This window comes from Pagrus pagrus (genome assembly GCF_965226575.1).
Source record: "Pagrus pagrus genome assembly, chromosome: 7".
Taxonomy (NCBI): domain Eukaryota; kingdom Metazoa; phylum Chordata; class Actinopteri; order Spariformes; family Sparidae; genus Pagrus; species Pagrus pagrus.
The window spans coordinates 11200680-11222866 of record NC_140191.1 but is presented as its reverse complement, the minus strand read 5'-3'; the positions used below and the strand labels follow the sequence as shown (position 1 = coordinate 11222866).

Here is a 22187-nt window from a genome sequence, read left to right as displayed (position 1 = left end):
GAGCAGTCCCTAACGATAAGTTGGCTCATGTGGTAGCTAGCGTTAAAGGGTCACCGAAAATGTAAACTACCATGAAGCCAAAGAGACGGGAACTGGTGAGTAGGAATATGCAAATTTGCAGACCAGCCACCCAACGGCCTCTGGCTGTTAACGGTATTCGGTTAGCTAGCTTAGCAGCCTTCTACGTTAGCTTTGTTATGATAGCCTGCGGAGAGCTCCTTATTGCTGATACCAGTTGGTTCATCCTTTAGCTAGTTGGAGACAACAAAAGCGATTAATAAACACGAAAGCAGTGTATACTATACTTTGTGTATAACGCTAACTACATGTGTTAAAACCTTGTAGCATTGCTGTTGTGAGATTGTTGCACTGGTAACGTTAATGAGCTAACGTTACTGTACATAAGGCTAACAGTTGTTAGCTCCATCAGAAACTGTGTTTTGCCCACAGACAGCCTTTCAAGTCTCGTAACGTGCATCAAGCATTGTGATTTGGCCACCTTTACGCCTGTTTAATGCTGCAGCTTAAATGGCATTGAAGTTTTTTTTTTTAGAGTCATGTTTTCTTAAACTGGAATTTTGCAGAGAGATCAGTCAGCAAAACAGAAAGATCAGTGTAAACAGACAGGGGACTGTAAGGGTGACACGAAAATTGTATTTCCATAGAAATAATCCTCTTTATTCTATAGGCAGAATGCATAATTTTAAGTCATCTTGTGTGGGAGATGCTTGGTAATGCTGGAAACAACGATATTTTAGGAGGCTGGTCCACATTTTGCTGCAGCGAATGACTCCCTGTCACCTTTTGCTCTCCATGATTCAGGCGGTGCCAGTGATGGCCTCCCCCCTCCCTGTCTTCTTCATCCTGGTGGTTCTGCTGTTGGCCAAGTCGCCTGTGTGCCAGGCGGGGGACTGCAAGGGCCACAGGCAGGTGTTGAGGGGACCGCCAGGCTATGTCACAGATGGGCCAGGAAACTACTCTGTCAATGGGAACTGCGAGTGGCTTATCAAAGGTATAATGATGGTATATCTACCACGAAACAAGTATCTTGCAGCCAACAGACTGTCGGTTAATTAGACTCATATTTCCAACCTTTTCTATATCTTCCAGCTCCCAGCAACAGTCACCGCATTGTCTTAAATTTCACCTTCATGGACACAGAGTGTACCTATGATTACCTGTTTGTGTATGATGGAGACTCCTACCAGAGCCCGCTCCTAGCCAGTCTGAGTGGAAACACCCTGCCTCAACCTATCGAAGCCAAATCTGGCAAGGTAACCGATTTAAGACACAATGAAAGAAACTCAAGCATTCCAACTATGGCAGATTTTAACTTTTTGTCTGTTTATTTAATTTTCTTTTTCCAGATGCTGCTTCATCTCTTCAGCGATGCCAATTACAACCTCCTGGGCTTCAACGCAACCTACACCTTCTCGTTGTGCCCTGGAGCCTGTGGTGGTCATGGCCGCTGCGATCCCTCTACATTAAAGTGCCACTGCCATCAGGGTTGGGGAGGAGCAGCTTGTACAACCCCTCTGTGCTCCCAGGCTTGTTCTGTGAATGGCCAGTGTGACAAGGTAAGACTGGAGAGAGGGAACGGTTAATGAACACATGAAGTAAATATTCTTCAGCCAAAGGTTCGCTCACCTTTTCTTTAAGGGCTTTAATTACTTCATTTGTGCATTTTCTTGAAACATTTGTTACTGGTTCTAAGCTATTCCTATACTCTTGTTATGTCCCAGAAAGGAGAGCGCTGTCTGTGTAACCCAGGCTTCATGGGTCACAGCTGCGAGTTTGGTTTCCATGATGACAGTGGGACAGGGCAGTGGTGCCGTGTGAGTGAGGGAAACCCATACACACCTCCCAGGACGGGATCTGCTGGCGTGTACCTGTCTTCCACTGGAGCCATGTACTTGTTTGGCGGTGAGAGTGACATCCTCTTATTTTTTCACTTATGTTGTTTTACACACCTTCTACCTGCTTCGTTAACACGTTTGTTAACGAAGCAGGTCCTTTATTCTTCAGCAGATGTCTCTAATTCTAACTTGTACACTGGTTAGATTTTAACCAACGTCAATGTTGCTATGTTTGTTTTAGCTGAAGTCCCTTTATTGACTCTTCCCCTCTCTAGTATCTGATAATGTTTTTGATCATTAATGAGTGTATGTTTGATTTTTTTTTTCTTGTCCCCCAGGGTTTGACCTGAACAGAGCTCTTGGTGACTTGATCAAATATAACTTCTCATCCAACCAGTGGGAAAGCAGGTCTTATGGTCACTCTCCTGTAAGTGGTTTGAGGAAAAACACACAATTTTGCTTCCTCCTGCTCTTGCATCTCATATACTGTGTTTACATGCACACAAGTTGGCTACTACCAGCCTTCCGCAATAACGTGATCCTTTAAATGTCATCTAAACCTGGTTTCCTTAATCCTTAATTCAAAGAAACCCTGTCAACATAGCTAGAGTTGCTGGAGAAACCTTTTTTCTTGTCAGAGGGATGAGAGGAAACATGATTAGACAGAAAAAAACTCCCTTCCTGTGCTTTTATTACTTCACATTTCTTTTTATTCACTTCCTTCTTGCAATGTTTGGCACGTTTATGTTGTCAGGTTGCTCGTCACTCCCACACTGCAGTAGAGTGGACGGGTAATATGGTTATCTTTGGAGGAGAGCTTGCCAACGGCTCCCTGGCCAGTGATGTCTGGATGTACCGGCCGCTCCAAGATGACTGGCAACAGCTCGGGTTTTCAAGTTCACATGGCGCTCCGAAACTGGCCAATCATGCTGCAGCTGTAGTTGACAATTATCTCTATGTATTTGGAGGTGGGTTTCACTTCAGCACCTTTCAGTCTGGCATGCATACAATTATCCACTGAGAATTAAATCGTACTTAAGCAGCATCTTTCCTTTTTTCTCCTTATTTCCCAGGTCGCACTGAGGAGGATATGTTTTCCTCCTCTCTGTATCGGTTCGGCCTGCATGGTTCTGGGCGGTGGGAGACTGTTCAGCCCACTGGTGGGAAACCACCAGCCACAGCTGGCCACTCAATGGTCTTTCACAGCCCATCCAGGACACTGCTGGTCTACGGAGGTCACAGGCCTACAACTGCCAGGTACACAACTGTACAGTAGGAAGAGTGAGAGAAAATACAGCCTGTTTCATGTGCGTCAACGTTTTGTGCACACTTCTCTATTTGTGGTTGTTGAAGAGAAAGAGGAACAGATTGCTGATGGATTCTTGAGTGTATCTCTATTTGTTTGTCAGATGTAATATGATTGTCTATTCCTGTGTGAATAGCGTGAATTGTAAACCATTTGTTCCATTACGTTAGATAAAACCTAATTCCTGTGGGAAAATGTATAAAACAACAAAATTATAAAACAAGTTGCTACCCAAAGAACATTTTGAGAATAATCCAACAAGTAAATAAAGAATATACAGCATCTTTTATAGAAACTTAAAGTACACTTGCTTTTTTTTTTTTTCAGGTTTAGTGTGAGGGTGAACAACACTGACGTGTTCCACGTGGACCGGCGCTTTTGGACGTCCTTTCGTTCCCGCTTCCCAGCAACCGGCCCCAGAGAAAGAGCTTTCCACTCAGCCACCGTCATCGGAAACTACATGGTGGTCTACGGTAAGCATTGAAAAAACAAGCAGACATAATCCATTTTGATCGGTGCAGTCCTGTGTATTTTTATCTATTTTCTTCCTGCCTTTCTTTCCCAGGGGGTAATGTACATATTCACTACCAAGAGGAGAAGTGCTACGATGAGGAGATCTTCTTTTACCATCTGGGCTGTCACCAGTGGGTGTCTGCTGGGGAGAGATGGTCACTCAGTGAGCACCTGTGGACTTCTTTCATAATTCTCACTAACAGTCCATACGTCTCCTCTGCGACTAGTGTACCTACAGTCCTTACAAAACTTTCATTTTTTCTCAGATGGGGATTCTGTGAGGGGGCGTTACTCACATGTTGCTGCTGTGATGGAGGGACGTGTGCTGCTAGTTGCTGGGGGTTACAGCGGTGTTGCCCGTGGAGACCTGGTGGCTTACAAAGTTCCACTGTTCGTCAGTAGCGATCAAGGTGACAGGGTGAGTAAAAGTTTCATTAAACAAGGGAACAAGAAGTTTTATCAATGGACTGGCAAATTAAAGGGAATCTTTTTTGTATTTTATGTGGATGTCCTATTAGTGTTGATGGTTAATGTAGTCAGTTTCATGTCAGCAGTGACTATATGCGTAGTGTTTTGTGACATAATTACTCTCTCAATGGTCATCTACCCTGACAACCATGCTGGTCTTGGTTGTCTTTTCCAGTTTATCTTGAAAGTCACCAGCACACCTCTGTCCAAGTGAAAAGTAAAGATTTTATGCATTGTAATGCACACACAGGCTTTCTTGAGGTATGCGTCAGCGACAGCGCCCAACAAAAGCTGCCCACGCTGAAATTTATAGCTTGTGAATTAATTAGTTTCCATCTATGCAATTGAGCAAAGGCAGCACTAGTCCCTGTTTGCAGCTCAGGTTAAGGATATAGCCAGATCCTCTTGTGCGGCTAATGCAGCTGCAGTCTTGGCCTCTCCCTGCTGCATTGCTTTGGCTGTACTCTGGCTTGAATAAATATGACTCAATAACAGAGTCAGCCAAAACACTGTAAAAGGTATCCTTGTTTATAACATCCTCTCAAATAGCCTGTAGTTCTTCTTGGCACCAGCATCACTGTACAAGTCAAATGACAATGCTGGAGCTGGAAGAACAGCAGATTTTGCAGCAGGAGAACTCAGCTTTCTTGGTCAATATAGCACTGTATTGCTTTAAGTGAAAACATTTGCCATCAACAGTGATAGGATGTCCCTTTAAGCTGTAAAAAGACCAATAGGGGAAAGGATTAGAAAATTGTGTTCAAGAAATGCAAGTAGGATAACAACATTTTTGTGAAATACATGTATGTTTGTGTGTGTACCCTCAACAGGATGCCGTTTGTGCTGAGGCGTTAGATGAAAGTATGTGCCTTAAGAACCCAGAGTGCAGTTGGTGTGAAGGCCGCTGTCGAGAGTACCAGCCCACTAATCCGGTAACACTTCACTTTGTACAGCCTTGTGGTTGTTAGTACATCTGTTCCCACATTGTGATACACACAATACATTTGCTCACTTTGACTTGTGTGTATGAATATCTGTAAGGATTATGGTTATAACGTTTGACCCTCGTTGTGTGTCCACAGTGTGGCAGTACTGGTTGCCTGGGCCTCGCTCGCTTCCTGTCTGATTGCCAGTCCTGTCTGGTGTTCAGTGGCACCCCAGCTTCTCTGGCCCGTGCCCCTGGGGAATTTGGCTGGTGTGTTCAGAACGAGTCCTGCCTGCCAGTGTCAGGTGAGACCCAGGGAGGGAGGAAGGAGGGCAGAAGAGGAGGGCTCAGGCTCAGACTGAAAAATGAAAGATGTTGGGAGTTGACATGGGAGGGACTAGACTCATGTTGGGCGCGTGTCACAGATAGAGCACAGTGACTTGACTGCACTCAGCTGAGATTGGACAGGCTGCTCAGACCTAGATTGGACTCGTCTGTCCAAGCCCATACTTCCTCTGGTGCAGCAAGGTCATGTTGTTTTACTCTTTTTGAACATGCGTCACACAAAAGTCACAGATCAGACTCGTTGCAGTACAGTAGTGCACTTCAGAAAACTGCTGTATTTTGAGATTTTAAGAGGTCAGATGTGTTCTTTGTGTGCTGACCTCTCCCTCTCGGTCTCACAGAGCGAAGTGCGTGCCGTGTGGACCAGATCTCAGGGGCGTACGGCTGGTGGGGGGAGCGTACCCTTTTCCTAACCTCCCTCCACTCCTGTCGCACCGAGAACTATGTCCCGGGACTGCACCTGCTCACCTTCCAGCACCCCCGCAACGACTCCCAGCCTGACAAGGTACGGAGTCCAAATCTCAAGTCCTAACTTTGCTAGTTGTGGTTGTAACTACTTCCCTCTCTGCTTATACTTATCCCTCCTTCCTTCCTCCAACATTGCTGTGACACTTAGACTCCACTGCACTTCTCCAACTTGAATCTTTCTTTTTTATTGTCCTTTTCTGCCTTGTGCTCTTGGCTTTTTAATCTCTTGACCCCAATGCTCACTTCTCTTGTTTTATTCTCTTTGTTCGCTGTCCGTTTTGCAATTGGCTCACAGAGAAGATTCCTTTGTCAAGTAGTTTGTCAGACTTGTGAAGCAGTTTGTAGAGAATAGTGCTTCTGTTGATGTGTTTCCACTTCCATCCATCTTCCACTATCCTCCATCCTCACCTCCCTTTTGCCAGGTGTCCATCCTCCGCAGCACAACCATCATCCTTAGCCCCACCACAGAAATGGACGTAGCCCTACAGTTCAGGGGCTTCATCCACCCGTTGTGGGGAGCCCCTCCACCTGCACCCGCTCCCACCGAGACTGTCTCCATGTGGGCTCGCATCCAGAGGCTCCACTTTGAGGCTCGAATGGCGTCAGGGCCCAACTCTAGCCAACTGGTGAGAGAAAGTGCATGTCAACCCTTTAAGTTGTGTTTTTTATATTTAATAAATTATTTTAAAACAAATTTCTCATCTGAAATTGGAAATGATTGGTGGAATTAGTTGTTCCAGATGAGGTCTTGTAATATGATATACACTAGACATAATTTAGTAATGTTGGTCCCTTGTGGAATAACTTTGCGAGTATTGGAGAGCAAGGATCCACACAGGAGTAATCAGGACAGGTCTGTGTTTGCTATAAATGACATCTACCTTAATTGTAGGGGTGCAGCAGATAACAAAACTCCCTCTTTGGGGTTTTTCACAAGCTTGAATCAAGAATCAGATAATTTTTCTGAACAGCAAACAAACAGGGGTTATCAATTATTCCCCCCTAGCAAAGACAACTAGGTAGTTCCTATTTTTCTCAGAGCACCAACTATCAGCATTTCAAGACAAAGTGTGACTTACTACTTTTATGATTGACATTTTTGCTTAACTCTTCTCCACTTTTTCTTTCTCTCGAACTGTCTCTGCATCTCTCAACTGTCGGTGCAGGAGGTGGTGGGACGTTGGGCAGCCCAGCAGGAGAAGGAGTTGAAGCTGCTGGCTCGCACAGATGGGAGTCGACTGTTCTCCAACCTGACCAGGGGAAACCATTACCTTGTTCAGGCTGAGGGCTACCTTAACAACTCGGGGTCAGGACAGACCAGTGAGATGGCTCTGATCTGGAACAGAACATTGCCTGGAGGGAGTGTGAGTACTAGAATGGCTAAACCTGCTTTGCTTCTAGGCAAAAGCAAAGAGCTTTGACCGGCATAAGCAGTTTGTGTTCCTGTGCATTTTCCATTCTGTCATTTTTCTGCACAATGAGTTTCCTTCCTTAGAAACCAAATAACTTTCCCCTCATGTCCTCTTTTATTCTCCATCTAGGAGATCTCCTTTCTGTTCTTGGAGCCTTACCGCTCTGGTTCCTGCTCAAGCTACATGTCCTGTCTGGCCTGTCTATCAGACCAGTCTTGTGGCTGGTGCCCGTCCTTGTCACGCTGCCTGCTGCGGGACAGCCCAGATCTGGAGCCGTGCCCTGAGGGAGAGAAGGGGGAAGGCAAGGGAGAAGGTCAGCGCCATCTGCTGCTGGCACCCCAGCATTGCACCTTGTGTGAGGAGTACAGAGACTGCTCTGCTTGTACTCAGGTACATCACAAACAACAGAATGTGTTAACATAGAGTGTCACCGTGCTGCTGATGTTGTATAGCTTAATTAAGAGCTACTGTATTCCTGACTCACGCAACGCTAACTCTGGCTCGCAGGATCCTTATTGCGAGTGGCAAATAAACTCCAGCAAGAAAGGCGACTACCAATGCAGTCGACGGGGAAGACTAGATGGATCCATACGTGACTCAAGGGGGTGTCCTAAAGTCTGCAACCAGTGAGTTGGAAAACTGTATTTTTAACACAGGTAATTACAGATCATACATGAATCGAACAAGAATCTACATCTCACCCTTGTTGTCCTCCCCTCTCTTTTTGTCTTCGAAAGGAGAAAGACGTGCGGTGAGTGCCTCTCTAACTCCAGCCAGTGTGCATGGTGTGAGTCAGCCCAGGCCTGCTTCTATTTTGCTGCCTACCTCACAAAATACCCCTATGGAGAATGCAGGGACTGGTATGACAGGTAAAATGAGAACATTTTTAAGACTTCTTTCTTTTGATTTTTAGCTGAGATATGAAATATACTGTACTATACAGTTAACTGCTTTCCTGTCAGTTTTGCTGGTTTCAACTTGAACACATACAGTAATACATTCACCTTACTTTATTTGCATTCACAATAAAAATAAGACAAAGAACTGACTAAATAAAAAAAAAAAACTAAGTGTAATTAGGTATATTTCGTCATTCAAATGAGAATAATAATCTAATATTTTCATTCTTAATCCTCTCCTCCGTCAGTGTTCATTCGGTTCCACAGTGTAAGCAATGTTCAGCTATAAACACGTGCACAGACTGCCTGCGGACGTTCCAGTGTGGCTGGTGTGGTGACTACAACAATCCCACAATTGGAAAGTAAGTTTGGCAAACATGTAACAATACAAGTACATTGTACAGAGAAAGCACATAAGAGAGGCAACGCGCCAGATTTGAATGGCTGAAGAAACGAGTGGTTCTTAAATTACACAATGGACCACCGTCTGATAAGATTTTTGCTTTTAGACTGAAAGTATATGAATGGCAAGACCAAAATAACCATACATTATGCCATTGCATTACTTATGGATGGAATTATAGTGGGGACACCTTGGAACCAAGGACCCCGGTCTCAGACCCACTTTGTGAACCACTGGATTATTAAAAGCTTTTATTGTTTTTATTGTGATTTTCTTGTATTTATTTATTTTATTTAATGTATGTATTTTCCACCCATCTTTTCAGATGTCTGAGGGGAGACTGGGCAGGAATGGACGATCCCTTGGTGTATAACTGCAGTGTGGCTGTGGCTGAAGCACGGGCTGCAAAGTAAGATATCTCTTGTTACACTTTCATGACTTGATGCAGTAAACTGTCTGCTAGCATGTGGCTTTTAGTCATAAGACGAGGGCTTTTGATATTGATATGATTTTATACTTTGAATATTGTGGGTGGAATGTTTCTCACAGATTGCAAATTATTTGTGGTGGTCCACCTTCCTTGCTAAGGGTCCTTAACTTCTTTTTCACAATACGATTATTCCAACTCCAATGCGGACAAAATAGTATTTTAAAAAACTCAGTAAATATTAACAGGTTTCTCATGTTTACCCCTTTTTCGAAGAAACCTCACATTGTGTGTTGGACAATTTTTAATAAACATTTATGGGACTTATCAATGAATAAAAATCTACTTTCTCCAGTCTATGTTGAAAGAAAATATTTCAATGTTATCAGCTATATCCATTTAAAAATAGAAAATAATATTACCTTTATTTGTATAGCACCTTTCATGCAAAGATGCAGCCCAAAGTGCCTAACAAAACAGGATAAAAATTACAGGTTGATGATATCACAGTACAATAACAAGAATAAATGCAGTGATGCAACAGGGTTAACCCAAATTAAAAGCCAAATTACAATTATATATTTTTAAAGTGCATTTTGTTTGATACCTGGGTGGTTTTCTTTCTGAGCCCTTAAGATAACACTGTAGATGGATATAGTATGCCCGTCCAACTTCACGTCTCCTTGTCCTGCTCCCCCAGCCCTGAGCCTCAGACCTCGGCCCCACCTCGACCCCTGGAAATGGAGATGGAGCTGGAGGACTTTGATGTCGAAGAGAAAGATGCCATCTGGTCCTACCCCACCTGCCCTGATGTAGAGGAATGCAGGCTGGGTCTCCACAACTGTCACCTGTTTGCCACCTGCATCAACACTCCCACCTCCTATGAGTGCCACTGTGAGAGAGGATACACAGGAGACGGCACGCTGCACTGCAACCAGACGTAAGAGCCTAAGCAAAAAATGTGTTACTCTGTTGATACATACTTCAGCTCTCTTCACTTAAAAATCTTCTTTACATTTACCAGTTAGTCATCAGGATTTCTTTTGTAAATCTGAAAAACACAAAACATAATTTCTCCCCTCTCACAGATGCTACAATGAGTGTCGTGAGGGCCAGTGCAGTGGCAGTCCACGGTTTGAGTGTGAATGTTCCCTTGGCTGGACGTCCGACCCGGCCACTCTGGTTCTCAGTGGTGTTGAATGTGATGTCGACTGTGGCTGCAACTTCCACTCCACCTGTATTACTGCACCAGGGATCTGTGACGAATGCCAGGGTGAGATCTTAAGATTATGCCTTACATCAATGGCTTGTTCTCTGTCATCTTTTGTATTAAATCATACTGGCTCAGGCCCCTTTATGACTTAGAATCATACAATTCATAAAACTAAACTACATTTGTTGAAATTTGCTCTGCTGACATTCTTTCTGTCTTTCAGATTGGACTACAGGGCCCCACTGTGAGCACTGCCGTCCGGGTAGCTTTGGTTCAGCCCTGGCCGGTGGCAGCGGTTGTGTGCCCTGCGAGTGTAACGGCCACGGCGACCCACTCCGGGGATACTGTCACAATCAGACAGGCCAGTGCTACTGCACCCACAACACTCAGGGACCACACTGTGAGTCCTGCCTGCCTGGCTACTATGGAGACCCCAGGTAAGGAGATCTGAACTGTGTGCCTTGAGTGTAATGTACACTTTTTATTTCTTTTATGTCTGACCTGAATGAAAACCATTAAGTTGAGCAACTAATGAAGGTTAAATTAACAAAAGTACTTGGATGAATTTGTACTAAAAGTTTTCATAGAGGCTTATTTTTTAAACCCAAAACTTTGTAGGAGTCTACAGTAAACAAAATCGTTGCTCATTGTATCTTAAACAAAAAGGGAAAAGAGAGGAAACCTAAAGATAATTTATATAATTTATGTGGGCTTCAATGGAAAACTTCAGCTTTATGGAGAGCATTTTATTGGAAAACCCTCATTAGGTACTTCACAACTTCAGTTTAGAGGAGTCATTATACCGAATCCACCAATTGCTGGAGACTGCGAAGCTGGCTCTCCGAAGAAAATCATTATCCTATATTCTGATCTTGCCCATTGTTAATTTCTTCCTAGCGTAAGGGTTCATGAAGTTTTACAGACCCCTGTATTTGGTGCCCTGCCATTAGAAAATGTTATATGTATTTAGAATAGAAAGACTTACTTAGACTGCATCAGAACAAGTTTAAAATAATTTGAGTACCACAAAGACACACCCAAACATTCTGGTCATTCTGTTCTTTTTTTTATGCCTGTATTTTTATTTACTTTATTGGTATTTATTTGTTTTTGTATTATCTATTCTAACTCACTTTTATTACCTTCTGCTGCATCTGGGTTTTACAGAAGGCTAGGAAAGATAAGGCTATTAAGTCCTATGAGAATGAGTACATTGTTTATATGGACCTTGATATAACTCAATAAAAAGAGGATTTCAAAAAAAAGAAAACAAATCGAAATCAAGGAGTGGAGATTATAATGAAATATTGATAAAAGTAAAAAAGGGTGAAAACGGTGGCCTTATCTTTGGTTGATTTTTTTGTATTTCCAGATCTTTCCATCATTATGTGTCTATCCTGACATTTGTCTCTTTCTAACAGGAACAATGGCACATGTTACCGTCAGTGCCAGGGCCGTTCTGTGCTGCTCTCCCCCACCTCCTCCTCTGCCATTCCTCTCTCCTCTTCTCTGGGGTGGCGAAGTGGCACAGAAGGGAGGGGAGGACTCTCTCATTGTTTGTGGGTCCTGTCAGTGACTGAGAACTTGGCACCTTGTCTGCCCAGACAGCTGTGTCCCCCTGTAGCCCTCACTCTACACCCAGACTCTCATACGCATTGTAAAGTGAGTACAAATTTGACCTGACGGCACAAGAGCACAAATGCGAATGAACAGCTGCGTAGTAGCATCAAAAATTGTTCTCTCTGTCTGTCTCTTTACATTATCTCTGTTTTATTTTTGCAGAGCTCCTTTGTCTATGTGTTTGATGGCCTTCCTCGTTTCCTGAGTAATGGAGTTGTACATTCAGATCACAACCTGATTGGGGCATTTTGTGGCACCACAAGGGCTCAACCTATCACCGTCGAGGCCACCTCAGGTATCCATCCATATATTCATTGAATAAAGTAGGCATTTAAACACATAATTGAAACTCATTATGTCACTTTCACTATATTCCACTTTCTCTTTAACCACCAGGTGTGATCTCTGTCTACTTTGAGGCCAATGTCTCCTCAAACAAACCTCAAGGCTTCAACGCATCTTTCTGGGTGCGGCGATGTCACCAGAGCAGAGATGAGGGAGAAGATGGGTCACCTGCTTGTCCAGGTGGAGCCCAGTGTCAAGGGGGTCTCTGTCAGTGCCCTCAGGGATATGGTGGACCCCACTGCGACCGGCCAATATGCCCTCAGGACTGTGGAGCAACAGAAGGAAGAGGGGCTTGTAATATAGTAAGAGCTGTCACAGTTTGATTTTGTTTTCCATGCATTGAGCACAGTGTGTGACTGTAAATGTCAAGGAATCAATCATTAATGGAAAATGTGTCAAAATGTTACTGTTTAGTATTAGATTAAAGTAACTGAACAGAATTTTATTGTAAAAGATGAGAGAACAATTTTTCCTAGATTGCTAACCAGCATATTCTTGTTTGTTTCAGTCTCTGGGAGTGTGTGTGTGCTCGGAGAGCTGGGCTGGCTCAGACTGCTCTGTTCCTCGAGACTCCAACAGCCTGGTCTGGGAAACACTGCTGGACACACAAATGACAGTGGTAAGGGCCTAATACACAGAAAATGTTTCACGCTTTTTCAATTTTACACTCCAGCTCACACAAACACACATTCATATGTGTTGTTCCTCCACAGAACCAGGCCCACAGGTTCCTCCACAGGATGGGCCACTCTCTGGTGTCTGGACCACAGGGCTACCTCTGGATGTATGGAGGGCTTTCTCTGTCAGAGGGCATTCTGGGAAATGTCTACAGGTAAGGCTTTCCTGATGATTATTGATGTCATGAAACCTTTTCGGTGTTATTATCTTGTATGTACACTGCCAGGCCAAAAAAAAAGTTTCAGCAATCTCCTTAGTTGTTTTCTTTGCTTGATGCAGGCCAATAATTTGACCCTTCTGAAACAGGGTAACTTCTTTTCCACGACCACAGGATATGTCTTGAGAGAATGAGAATCTACTTACTGCATCAGTTTGGGTTAAATAACTTGTTGCCAGCTGAAACATATTGATCACTGTAGTAATTATCCAATGGAAGGCTCTTACCTGTTTGCTTAGTTGAATACACTATATATATCTGAATTTATATAGTGAAGTGTTTTGTCCTTGGTTGTTTTAGATATTCTATTTCAGAGCGCCGTTGGACCCAAATGTTGACGAGCTCTGTGGAAGAGGGCTCGACTCCTCGCCCTCGCTATCACCACGCCTCTTCACTGCTGACCAGTCACGAGTCTGGCTCTGGAAACCACGGAGCCAGTCACAACTTCATGTTGGTGGTGGGCGGTGTCACTCAAAATGGTGTTGCCATGGATACCTGGAGTCTCAATCTCAGCAGTTTAGTCTGGAGAGAACACACGGTAAGGGTTAGGTTTATCCTGGAAATACAAAATCTCTGAAGTGTTTTTTTACTTCTAGCAAAATAAATTTACCCTCCACCTCTAACAGAGCTCAGTGCTGCCCCCGGTGGCTGGCCACACTTTAACTGTGCGCCGAGACTCCTCTGTGCTGTTGATTGGTGGTTACTCTCCAGAGAACGGCTTCAACCACCATCTGCTGGAGTTCAGCCCTCACACTGGAAACTGGACCATTGCCCCTCATACTGGCACACCACCTACAGGTTTTTGAGACACTTTGTTTTTTTTAATGCGTTGTAATATAGTTTTATTTGATCAATAACGTATTGACTGATGCACCTCTTATAAAAGTACAAAAATAGTTTGACCCCACAGAGAAATTCAGCATTAAATTTTGAAAAAAATTGTCATCAGATGCAGCAAATTTTGTTTCCAAACCTGCTTTGTTTTATGCGTTCAATCAGGTTTATATGGCCACTCAGCCGTCTACCATGAGCAGACTGATGCCATCTACGTCTTTGGAGGCTACCGCTTTCACGTGGAGACGGTGGAGCCTTCGGGTGAGCTCTACAGTCTGTTCTACCCCAACCTCACCTGGTCCCTGCTGGTGCCCTCACAGGGCAATAAGGTAAGAGGCCAACATCAAGCCAAGCATTTACTGTCCATCAGTCCACTGCATAAAGATAACATATCTATCTTTGATTTGCAGCCCCTGTCCCGTTTCTTCCACGCTGCAGCCATGATCAAAGACACCATGGTCATTGTTGGGGGGAGGACAGAAGCAGAGGACTACAGTAACTCAGTGTCTCTGTACCAGATCAACTGTAACACCTGGATACAACCAGGTGACCATCTTAAAGTCTTTCTTCAGATTCAGTTATGGTCAGATCGTAACTTAGAATGCCATAATCTAACAACTTTCCATCTCCTTTCTTCAGTCTCAGCTGTAGGAGATCCAGTAAACCGTTCAGTGTCTCTTGCCATGGCGAGCTGGGGCGGCCGTCTCTTCCTGTCTGGAGGCTTCAATGGTGTCACACTGGGCAGACTCCTAACCCTGACTGTCCCTTCTGACCCTTGTGCCCTGCTGCCCACACCAGAGGCCTGCAACACCACCACAGGCAGCTGTGTGTGGTGTAGGGGAACCTGTGCTTCTTCTGATACTGCTGAGAGGTAACACATTGGCTGAAGGCAACTCTAAATAAATGATGTTCTTGATCTTGAATCTGAAGTTATTTGCAGCTGCTGAATAAAACACATCCCTCCCTCTCCATCAGAATGGGCTGCTTTAATGGTCAGTCTCCCTGTTCCCCGACCCCTCGTCAGCCAGACCAGTGTCGCAGACTGAAGACCTGCAGCGAATGCCTCGCACGACACCCAAAAACATTCTCCAGTCCAACACAGGTAACATACAAAACTTTTATTCTAATATAAAGAAAGACAGCCACTCTCAGACAACTAAAATGTTTGTTGACTGAATTCCCCAGCCTGCTCTGCAGTGTAAGTGGTGCACAAACTGTCCAGAGGGCGCCTGTATCAGCAGCTCTGTTAGCTGTACGTCTGAACATGACTGTCGGATCAACCAGAGAGAGATCTTCCTGTCCAGCAACTGCACGGAGACCAGCTGTGAGGCTTCTGACTGCCCCAAGTGCACTGCTTCCGGAAAATGCATGTGGACTCGCCAGTTCAAGCGCACAGGTACGGGCAAGGGTGTTGCAGAGCCTTGGGGAAATTCACAATTTCCTCAAAGGTCATTTTATTTATTTTTCGGTCTACAGCTGCAGATGTTTATATGTTATTTCTCATGAAGTGTCCCTTGTCTGTGTTGTGATTTCTCCAGGTGAGACGAGGCGCATCCTGAGTGTGAACCCCACCTATGACTGGACCTGTTTCAGCTACGCCCTCCTCAACGTCTCACCCATGCAGGTGGAGTCTTCTCCCCCTATGCCATGCCCTCCACCCTGTCACAGTCTCCATAACTGCAGCCTCTGCCTGGGCTCCAGAGGCTCCGATGGAGGTTGGCAGCACTGTGTGTGGAGCATGGCTCTGCAGCAGGTAAGACTGTCCTGTTTGACCTATTTTCTGAGAACTATTCATTAAAATCATGTTCATTATACAGCTAACTTCTCTCCCTCTCCTCTAGTGCATGAGCCCGTCTTTCGTGCCTCTGCGATGTGAGGCAGGTCAGTGTGGTCGCCTGCTCACTGGGGGAGACTCTTGCTCTCCCCAGTGCTCCCAGCTCACCCAGTGCTCCCAGTGCATCGGCAGGCCTCAGTGTGGTTGGTGTGCAGCTCGAGGCGGCAACGGGGCTGGACGCTGCCTGCAAGGAGGACTTGATGGTGAGAAATATCTTCAGCTGATGAGTCAAAAAGCAGACCATTGTCGGGAGTAACCAGTTCAGTGTTGCATTTTTCACAAAAATTGTTTTTCTAATCCATTCTTGTGTCCCAGGTGTGAGTGAAGGCGTTTGCCCCCTGAGAAACAGCAGCTGGTCTTTCCTCCACTGTCCGGAGGAGGATGAGTGTGCCAACGGCCATCACCACTGCAACAGCACCCAGGACTGCCACGACCTACCCCAGGGATACCACTGCACCTGCAAACAAGGTTACATACTCAGCAGGTAAGATCAAGAGTCAGCATGAATGCCTCAGTCACTGAATACACAAGCATAGATTAAAAACTACTGTATTGCTCTTCATAGTAACTGGACAGGTTTACCTAAGATTCCTCTTCTTTTTTGTCCTGTACAGTGGTTCTGGTCAGTGTGAGCCAGTGTGTGCACAAGGCTGTGTGAACGGGACGTGCGTGTCACCAGGAGTGTGCCAATGTCACTTTGGATTTGTGGGGGATAACTGTTCCTCTCAGTGCAGCTGCAACAAACACAGCAACTGTGCTGGTGTAAACAAACCAGACGTTTGCCTCGAGTGCCACAATAACACCATCGTGAGTACTTAAACTAAAACATGTACAAATACTGTTTTCCCATGTTCACAGAGGTGATGATTTCTTCTTTCTCCTATTGCAGGGTAAGCACTGTGAGAAGTGTAAGCCTCTGTTTGTAGGCTCTGCCAAAGGGGGCGGGACTTGTCGTCCATGTCGGGAGTTTTGCAGGGGAAACAGCGCTGTGTGTTTATCCCGAGATGAACATAAGAAGGCCCTCGAGAACCCCCGGCTCTTCCCTCTGGACACCACCAGCGTAAGTATCTGCCATCTTTGTGGCTTTCCCTGATTATCAGTATAAAGCAAGTTGTGTGCCCTTCCTCTTGTATCGTGAGCACTGTCTTTATTCCAACAAGTTGAATGGGGCTGTTTCTCTTTCTTCTACTTTCAGATTCAGAATTGGGTGTCTGAGGGCCCCACAGAGGAGAGCGCTGTGTGTGTGAACTGCCAGAACAACAGCGTGGGGGACAAGTGTGAGAGCTGCCTCAGTGGCTACTTCCTGCTGCAGGGGAAGTGTGACAAGTGAGTAATGTTTGCTTCTCAGCAGTCAGTGGATTCCCATGCTGTGACCAACATTACAAAGCCTTTATATGTTATATATAAGATATATATAATGCTTTTAAATAATTTTGATTTTTAATTTAATTTTGAAAGACATTTATACTCGGGACTGATATGACTGATTTGTTTTTTTTCAGGACCACAATACCGTTTATAAGTTATCATGAAGAACGATTTTATATTTATATTTGGGACTGATAAACATACATTAAAAATAAAATATCTTATGGTAAAAAATCACAGTTACCAGTGACCGTATGTGTACAATTTACTTGTGCACTGGTAGCACTGGAGTATATGCAGTTTCTGCTATGTTATACCTCCACTCCACCCTACTTTGGAGGCAAATATTGTCCTTTTTATGCCAGTACATTGACTTAAAAACGTTTGTTACTTTTTACTTGCAAATTCAGATTATTAAATTATTTTTGTAAAAAATGATTAATCAGAAAAATGCTTAAAATCTGATCTGATAATACCTCATTTTTACTGCATTTTTCAGCAGTGCCCACAATCACCATCATTATATAACTGCATGTTGTTCAACTAAATGATGATTCTGTTTTTAATGCACCATGCCATCAGAGGCAATTCTATGCAAGGCATCAGTAAAAATGCCTATGGAAGAAACAGACTTAAAGATTTTCTCCTTTTTAGCCTTTCAGTTTGCTTCTCTTTTAGTGTTTGAATTTTTCTTTTGTGTTTGTATTTTCTCCTCTTCATTGCAGGTGTCAGTGTAATGGCCATGCAGACACGTGTAATGAACACGATGGTACCGGTTGCCCCTGCCAAAACAACACAGAGACCTCCTCTTGTCTCAGCAGCCCTCAGAGTGACAGGAAAGACTGCTACAGGCAGCAGGTATGCACATGCTAGAGATTATTTCAAATATGGAAGGTTTTCACTTTGCAAACTGTTGAACTTAACACACCCTGACAGTGGCTTGAGTCACAACATTTCCCTGGATTTTCTTTCTCTGCATTGATAAAATTTTAATATAAAAATTAAGAAAAAAGTTTGTGACCTTGTTCTATTTATTGCTGAGTTTTGGTCAAATTGTATTTGTTGTGCTCTTCTATTTAGTGTGCCAAGTGCAAAGATTCCTTCAATGGCACACCTGTGAATGGGCGGCAGTGCTACCGTCAGTTTAACGTGGACACCGAGTGCTGCTTTGACCCCACCTCCCAGACAAACTGTTTCCATGATCCCACCATTCGCAACCTGCCCAAGGGACGCACCGTGTTCTTCGCTGCGCAGCCAAAGTTCACTAATGTGGACATCCGAGTCACCATTGATGTTACCTTTGGTGAGGTGGAGGTGTATGTGTCCAACTCTCATGACACCTTCATCGTGGATGTGGACCGGCACACAGGGATCCACACCATCAAGATTGAAGAGGAATCCTCGGGTCGAGGGACAGCCTCCGGTGCAGATAAGGATTCACCTCCGTCCCCTATAAAAGTGTTTGCCAACGCCTCATCCAGTCTTGGGGGCCCTGTCCTCGCTCACAACCCACTGCAGCTGCAAGCGAAATCCCCGGGGGCAGAGAGAGAAATTAGAGAGGAGCGGGCTGAGGGACTCATTTCTTACATCACTGTGTGGAAACCACAAACAGTGCTGATTGTCCGCAGTGTTCGGGATCGTGTGGTCATAACCTTCCCCCATGAGGTGCACTCCCTGAAATCCAGCCGTTTCTACATCGCTCTCAGAGGCGTGGGAACCGGTGAGAGACAGGGAGAGTCCCAGGGCCTGCTGTTTCTGCGACAGGACCAAGCCCACATCGATCTTTTTGTCTTCTTCTCTGTTTTCTTTTCCTGCTTTTTCCTTTTCCTGTCTGTCTGCGTCCTCCTATGGAAGGTCAAGCAGTTCCTGGACTTCCGTCGGGAGCAGCGTCGCCACATCCAGGAGATGACCAAGATGGCGTCAAGGCCCTTTGCCAAACTCACGATTTACCTTGAGCCGGAGGAGCCTCAGCTCATCTACCTCCCTTCAACCGGTGGAGGGGTCGGGGGCAGCACTGTATCGCTTGCTCATGCTCGCACAAGCAAGTTAGGAGGAGTGGTGGTGGGCCAGAGGGGCAGGGCAGGAGCTGTCTCCTACAAACATGACCCAGGCTCCGGACCCACAGCCCACCACCACCATCACCTCGCCCTGGGTGGAGGGGGCAACGGCGGCCAGCATCTGCCGCTGCACTACTTGAACACCCACCACTATGCCAGCACCACAGCTGGCACCCCGGCCTCACACCATCACCACCCATCCACGTACAGCGGCTACCAGCACTTTTGCCGCTCAGACCCCTTCCTCTCTCAGCTCATGGGCTTTTCCTATTCAACCTTTAAAGTCGGGCCTATCACCCTGGAGCCCACAGACGATGGCATGGCTGGGGTGGCTACTGTCCTCTTCCAGCTGCCCGGGGGTGTCTTAGCTCCAAATCGTGCCTGTCTGGGCTCCGCACTGGTCACTTTGCGTCAGAACCTACAAGAATACTGTGGCCATGGCAACGCAGGGGGGCACGCAGGGGCGGGCGGAGGGCGCAAGGGGCTGCTAGGGCATCAGCACCTGACCACTATGGCAATGTAGGGGATCAAAGATATAAATTAAATGGGCCAGGGATAAAAGAGGTGGGATAAATCTGTAAAGTGTTTGATATATAATAAATTAAATATTTGAAAGAAACAGCCACAAGGCAAAGTCCAAAAGAAAGAGTTATGACAGAGTCAGTTAACGTGAGCATTTTGAACAGAGTTGTACATACACTGTATAATGAATTAAGTGTCTTTTATTGTATTATGTATTGCTATACTGTAAATCAGTGCTTCACATGACCAAGCCAGCTGTCTCTAGAATGCACTGCAACTGCTATACGTATCAACAGAACAATGTTGCATCCTGTCTGTGATCACTAATGAGGTATGAGCGCACTCAACAAGTCAGTCTCATACAATGACTGAAGCTGGACAGTAGATAAAAATTATTCTCATTGACCAACAGAGGTGTTAAAAAAAATTACATCCGCTCTCTCTGCAACCAACATGTGCTTTATACCCCAAAAAGTGACAATCAAAATTGCCAATGAGAACAAAAAAAAAGACTTAAATTGGTTCAGCAAAATGTGCAAGCTTTTGATTGTCAGCTCAGCGCAGGAAACAAAGTCAAAGTTGCTTGTGAGATGGTTTTTTTTATATCAAAGTCGATATGAGTGATTTATTTATGATTATAACTCAATATACGGCAGGCTTCTAAGCTACGTGTTTATGTTAAACAGACTCCTGAGTATGTTTTTGCATATTCATTCACTTGCTCTGTTACATTATATTGTTTCTCTGCTCATCTGCCTTCACTTCTTGCCTTGTCTGTGAGTCGACTGGCTTACACTTAATATTTGTGTTACTGGAAATGTGTGGTGAAGCTCCTGGAGGACATTATTACAATAACATATGTTACATTTTGTTTCATCAAAGTTGTTTTTGTATAAAAAAAAAAAAAAAAATGAAGGATAATGTTTTCAATATTAGTCTTCAGTTCCTATATTAATGTAAAACACAACAGAGCTCGTCCATGAAAATGAAGAAATTATGTGTCCTTTTAAATCATTTGATTACATTTTGTTGACATGAAATGTATGTTGGTGTTTGGCTAGTTTTGCTGGACTGCTTTATTCGGGCAACTCGCCTGCTTAGATGATTGTATTAGCCAATCATAGCTACAATTTGCTAGAAAAAAAATGGATGTGGAAGAAAAATACACAATGAAAAGTGTTACTCTATTGAAATTACGATGATAATGGGAAGAGTTGCATTTGAAAGTTCTCCTGGTGAGAGATTTGGGGGAAGACTTGACAGCATTTTTATTAGCGATGAGACTGAATTACTTGTTCACTGGTTGGTGTTGATGTTTGTATTTTTTTTTTTTGTTTTCTTTTTGTTTTCCTTTTTGCACTGCATGGAGGCAATGAGCCCCATTATTCATGTGAAACACTAAGAGTGGATGTCGTCCAGCCTCAGATGGCACACACAGTCGTGGATGAACTCAGAATGGTGCTACTGGCTTCTTATCAAATGAACAAAATCACAAGAGGTTTTGTCATGAACCGAATACTCACAGCATAGTTAAGCAAAACGAAAGCTCAAATAAATACTGTCACTATTTATAACAGCCCTCCACAAATAAGCATTAATACTGTTTTTTTTTTGTCTTGTATCTTTGTGTATGTTTTTTTTTAACATACTTTATTTTTGTACATAATTTTTTTTTCTTGCGTTCAAAGAAGGGAACAGTGTCGAACAGAAGATTGCGTCAAGATTCTCTGTCCTGAGTCGGCTGAAATAAAGTCTGTGGAACATGATTGTCAGTGTGTTTTGTACAGAAGAGAAAGTCATACAACTGTTAGTAATAATATTGATTGATGAGTTGGTTTTTAAAGGACAAAAAAAGACATGACAAACTAGAATGTTTTATCTTTAGCATGCACGTTTGAAACATAAGATATTTAGCACCTGTATTTTTAAGTCACCCTCTTCAGCATCTCAGTCTGGGAATGGTTTGGGGCCACAACTAATGATTATCTAGACTCATTTTTTGGTCCATAGATATATATATTTTTGAAAGTGCTTTGATGATAAATTGATTATCCCAATAGTGATTTTTTTGTTTGTTCATCAAATTGATTAGTGGACTGGTGGAATGCTAAAGGGCCATGTGTTCATACATTTTATTTCCTCCGTTTTCCCGTGATAACGAGTTAATTTCATCCGTTTTCCCGAGATAACAGGATAATTAATTCAAGATCTGAGATAATGACTGTGATATGATAGGCCTGAGATTATGGAGACGCCCGGGACCTCATAGCTGGTCAGCTATGTAGTTAACGACGACATCAGGCTCACTTAGATTGCGCCGCTGATATAGCTGAAGCCTTGCTAACCGTCTTTTTAGATTACGCACACTAATGTCTATATTATCTGTAATAGCAAGGCATAATGCTATTTCAGCCTGTGTCAGGCCTTGATTGAAGAGATGTGTGACATGATGATCGATATGCTCCTGCTCCTCTGAC

At 44.1% G+C, this 22187-nt stretch overlaps 1 protein-coding gene across 1 annotated transcript; it reads left to right on the top strand.

Moving 5' to 3' along the window:
• The first annotated feature begins 4 nt into the window (after nucleotides 1-4).
• On the top strand, nucleotides 5-21476 carry megf8 (multiple EGF-like-domains 8). Its single transcript, XM_084358050.1, has 44 exons — nucleotides 5-95; nucleotides 823-1012; nucleotides 1111-1274; nucleotides 1368-1577; nucleotides 1743-1923; nucleotides 2195-2283; nucleotides 2611-2824; nucleotides 2930-3113; nucleotides 3490-3635; nucleotides 3728-3838; nucleotides 3942-4093; nucleotides 4974-5075; nucleotides 5226-5373; nucleotides 5755-5918; nucleotides 6304-6507; nucleotides 7048-7245; nucleotides 7423-7683; nucleotides 7801-7919; nucleotides 8031-8162; nucleotides 8441-8554; nucleotides 8921-9004; nucleotides 9723-9962; nucleotides 10111-10295; nucleotides 10459-10672; nucleotides 11657-11897; nucleotides 12018-12150; nucleotides 12252-12502; nucleotides 12709-12819; nucleotides 12914-13032; nucleotides 13396-13633; nucleotides 13722-13893; nucleotides 14095-14258; nucleotides 14340-14475; nucleotides 14569-14800; nucleotides 14905-15031; nucleotides 15115-15325; nucleotides 15468-15682; nucleotides 15771-15966; nucleotides 16079-16247; nucleotides 16378-16570; nucleotides 16653-16823; nucleotides 16959-17089; nucleotides 17857-17989; nucleotides 18212-21476. The coding sequence occupies exons 1-44, from the start codon at nucleotides 72-74 to the stop codon at nucleotides 19709-19711; spliced, it is 8673 nt and encodes a 2890-aa protein (XP_084214176.1). The 5' UTR covers nucleotides 5-71; the 3' UTR covers nucleotides 19712-21476.
• Nucleotides 21477-22187: the final 711 nt, after the last annotated feature.

Bases quoted from the DNA above. Each gene is read 5' to 3' on its own strand.
- megf8 (XM_084358050.1), top strand. From the start codon at position 72: ATGAAGCCAAAGAGACGGGAACTG. The intron at 6,508-7,047 runs GTGAGAGAAAGT...CTGTCGGTGCAG, and splicing joins GGCCCAACTCTAGCCAACTG to GAGGTGGTGGGACGTTGGGC. The intron at 15,032-15,114 runs GTAACATACAAA...TGAATTCCCCAG, and splicing joins CATTCTCCAGTCCAACACAG to CCTGCTCTGCAGTGTAAGTG.